The sequence below is a fragment of the Ammodytes marinus genome (assembly GCF_949987685.1).
Source record: "Ammodytes marinus genome assembly, chromosome: 25".
In the NCBI taxonomy this organism is placed as follows: domain Eukaryota; kingdom Metazoa; phylum Chordata; class Actinopteri; order Uranoscopiformes; family Ammodytidae; genus Ammodytes; species Ammodytes marinus.
The window spans coordinates 1908407-1910906 of record NC_137229.1 but is presented as its reverse complement, the minus strand read 5'-3'; the positions used below and the strand labels follow the sequence as shown (position 1 = coordinate 1910906).

Sequence of the window (2500 nt, the reverse complement as noted above, 5' to 3'; positions counted from 1 at the left end):
TGTATATTTTCACTGGCCCTGCACACACTTTTCTTTTCTTCATAATTTAGTGTAAATAATTATAATACCTGTATTAGAAAAATAATAATGGTTATTTTTCTTTTAGTTAGTTATATGAAATGTTGAGATTGCTCATACACATAATATAAAACCAGGCAAACATATTGAATTTGAAGCCTACGTGGAAGGAGTGGGCCAGTATTTTAAAGTCCAGTAGTTTGATGGTTGTTTTTATTCTTGAATTTGGGCAGTTTAATGAATAGTTCACCTGCAGAAGTCATGATCAAACATAGGGAAAAATAAGAGATGAAGGTCTGTTAACCAAGCTAACTATCGGGAGCAATGTGGGGTTCAGTGTCTTGCCCAGGGACACTTCAACATGTGGCGGGGAGACGGGGGATCGAACCTCCGACCCTGCACACCAGAGGCGAACTCCCTACCACTTCGCCACTGCCGCCCACAATATGATTTTACATATGATTTTACTGGCCCCGGGCCAGCGGGTGATTGGTTATGTCGAACCCTGCACACACTTGACTGAAAGGTGTAGTCAGTCAGTCACTGATTCATGGGAACGCTTGTTGTGAAAATCACTTTTTATCAAAATTAATGAATATTTCCTCATGATGAAAGAAATCAGTGTTAATACACAGCCTAGGCTCTGTAAACTCTGTAAACAGACAGTACAGACAGGTAGTGGGTCATGAGGAGATATTCACTGATTTAGCCAAAAAGTGATTTTGACAACCAGCATGTCTCCACCAATCAGTTTGATTAACCAGTTAACACACTGAGGTGTTTGTGTGTGCAGTGATCTTTATCTAGCGTGTGTGTGTGGGAATAAAATAAGTGTGTGTGTGTGTGTGTGTGTGTGTGTGTGTGTGTGTGTGTGTGTGTGTGTGTGTGTGTGTGTGTGTGTGTGTGTGTGTGTGTGTGTGTGTGTGTGTGTGTGCCTGTTGCCCAGGTAACAATAGGCTATATCTAATCACTCTGTACCTGTGTTCTTCACAGATAATCTATTGTTTTAATTTGATCAATTAATTAATTAATTACTTGATTAATTAATTTCTATGTATAACTGGAGCCTTCAATCACCTGTTGAGATGTGTGATCATTCAACTACATAGACATGACTACATGAACCAATCAGGGGCTGCCTTCCACTAACAGACAGAAAGTGGGGAGGGTCCGGTCTGACTGGAGGCTAGATTGATGACTACATGAACCAATCAGGGGCTGCCTTCCACTAACAGACAGAAAGTGGGGAGGGTCCGGTCTGACTGGAGGCTAGATTGATGACTACATGAACCAATCAGGGGCTGCCTTCCACTAACAGACAGACAGTGGGGAGGGGCCGGTCTGACTGGACTGGTCTGACCTCTATTTTGATGCTTTTTGGTCCATTCTGGCAGCTTATCCACATTTTAAAACAAATCTCAATTGTTTTTCTTATCCGGCTTTATTGTGGAAAAACGTGTTGCCTACGTAAAAAAAAAACACTTGTTAAATTAGATTTTAATTCAATTATGTTTATGGTGGTCTATCAGTAAGGAAATAATTTCCCATAACATCCACAAGTGTAAAGCGCATATACAGGTGAAACTCGAAAAATTTGAATATCGTGCAAAAGTTCATTTATTTCAGTAATTCAACTTAAAAGGTGAAACTAATATATTATATAGACTCATTACATGCAAAGTGAGATATCTCAAGCCTTTATTCGTTATAATTTTGATGAATATGGCTTACAGCTTATGAAACGCCCAAATTCAAAATCTTAGAACATTTTACATGAAATCAATAAAGAAGGGATTTTGAATACAGAAATGTCGGCCCTCTATAAAGTATAATCATGCATATGTACTCAGCACTTGGTTTGGGCCCCTTTTGCAGGAATTCTTGCCTCAATTCCAATTCATTTTCCATGATATTCTAATAAAATGAGTATCACCTGTACATGTTCGGTTCAAACCCATTGTCTGTAAACCTGTTATGGCTAACTCACCGTCTGTCTGTCTGACTGTCTGTCTGACTGTCTGTCTGACTGTCTGTCTGTCTGTCTGTCTGTCTGTCTGTCTGTCTGTCTGTCTGTCTGACTGTCTCTCTGTCTGTCTGTCTGTCTGTCTGACTGTCTGTCTGTCTGTCTGTCTGTGTTCAGGTGACGGGCTGCGGCGCCCCCTGTTGGAGAAAACACGTCCATTCATCTTAGTGAACGGACAGAGAAGGAGCCTCGCTGACGCACTGCAGGTAACACACACACACACACACACACACAGACACACACACACAGACACACACACACACACACACACACACAGACACACACACACAGACACACACACACACACACACACACACACACACACACACACACACAGACACACACAGACACACACACACACACACACACACACACACACACACACACACACAGACACACAGACACACAGACACACACACACACACACACACACACACACACACACACACACACACACAC

General features: G+C 41.6%; 1 protein-coding gene across 1 annotated transcript in view; it reads left to right on the top strand.

Moving 5' to 3' along the window:
• Nucleotides 1–2500, top strand: part of adam15 (ADAM metallopeptidase domain 15) — a 45156-nt gene that overhangs the window by 1086 nt on the left and 41570 nt on the right. Inside the window, exon 2 of the mRNA XM_080053395.1 lies at nucleotides 2159–2247. Within this exon, the coding sequence (XP_079909521.1) occupies nucleotides 2159–2247 (89 nt within the window). The remainder of the gene's footprint in view (nucleotides 1–2158; nucleotides 2248–2500) is intronic.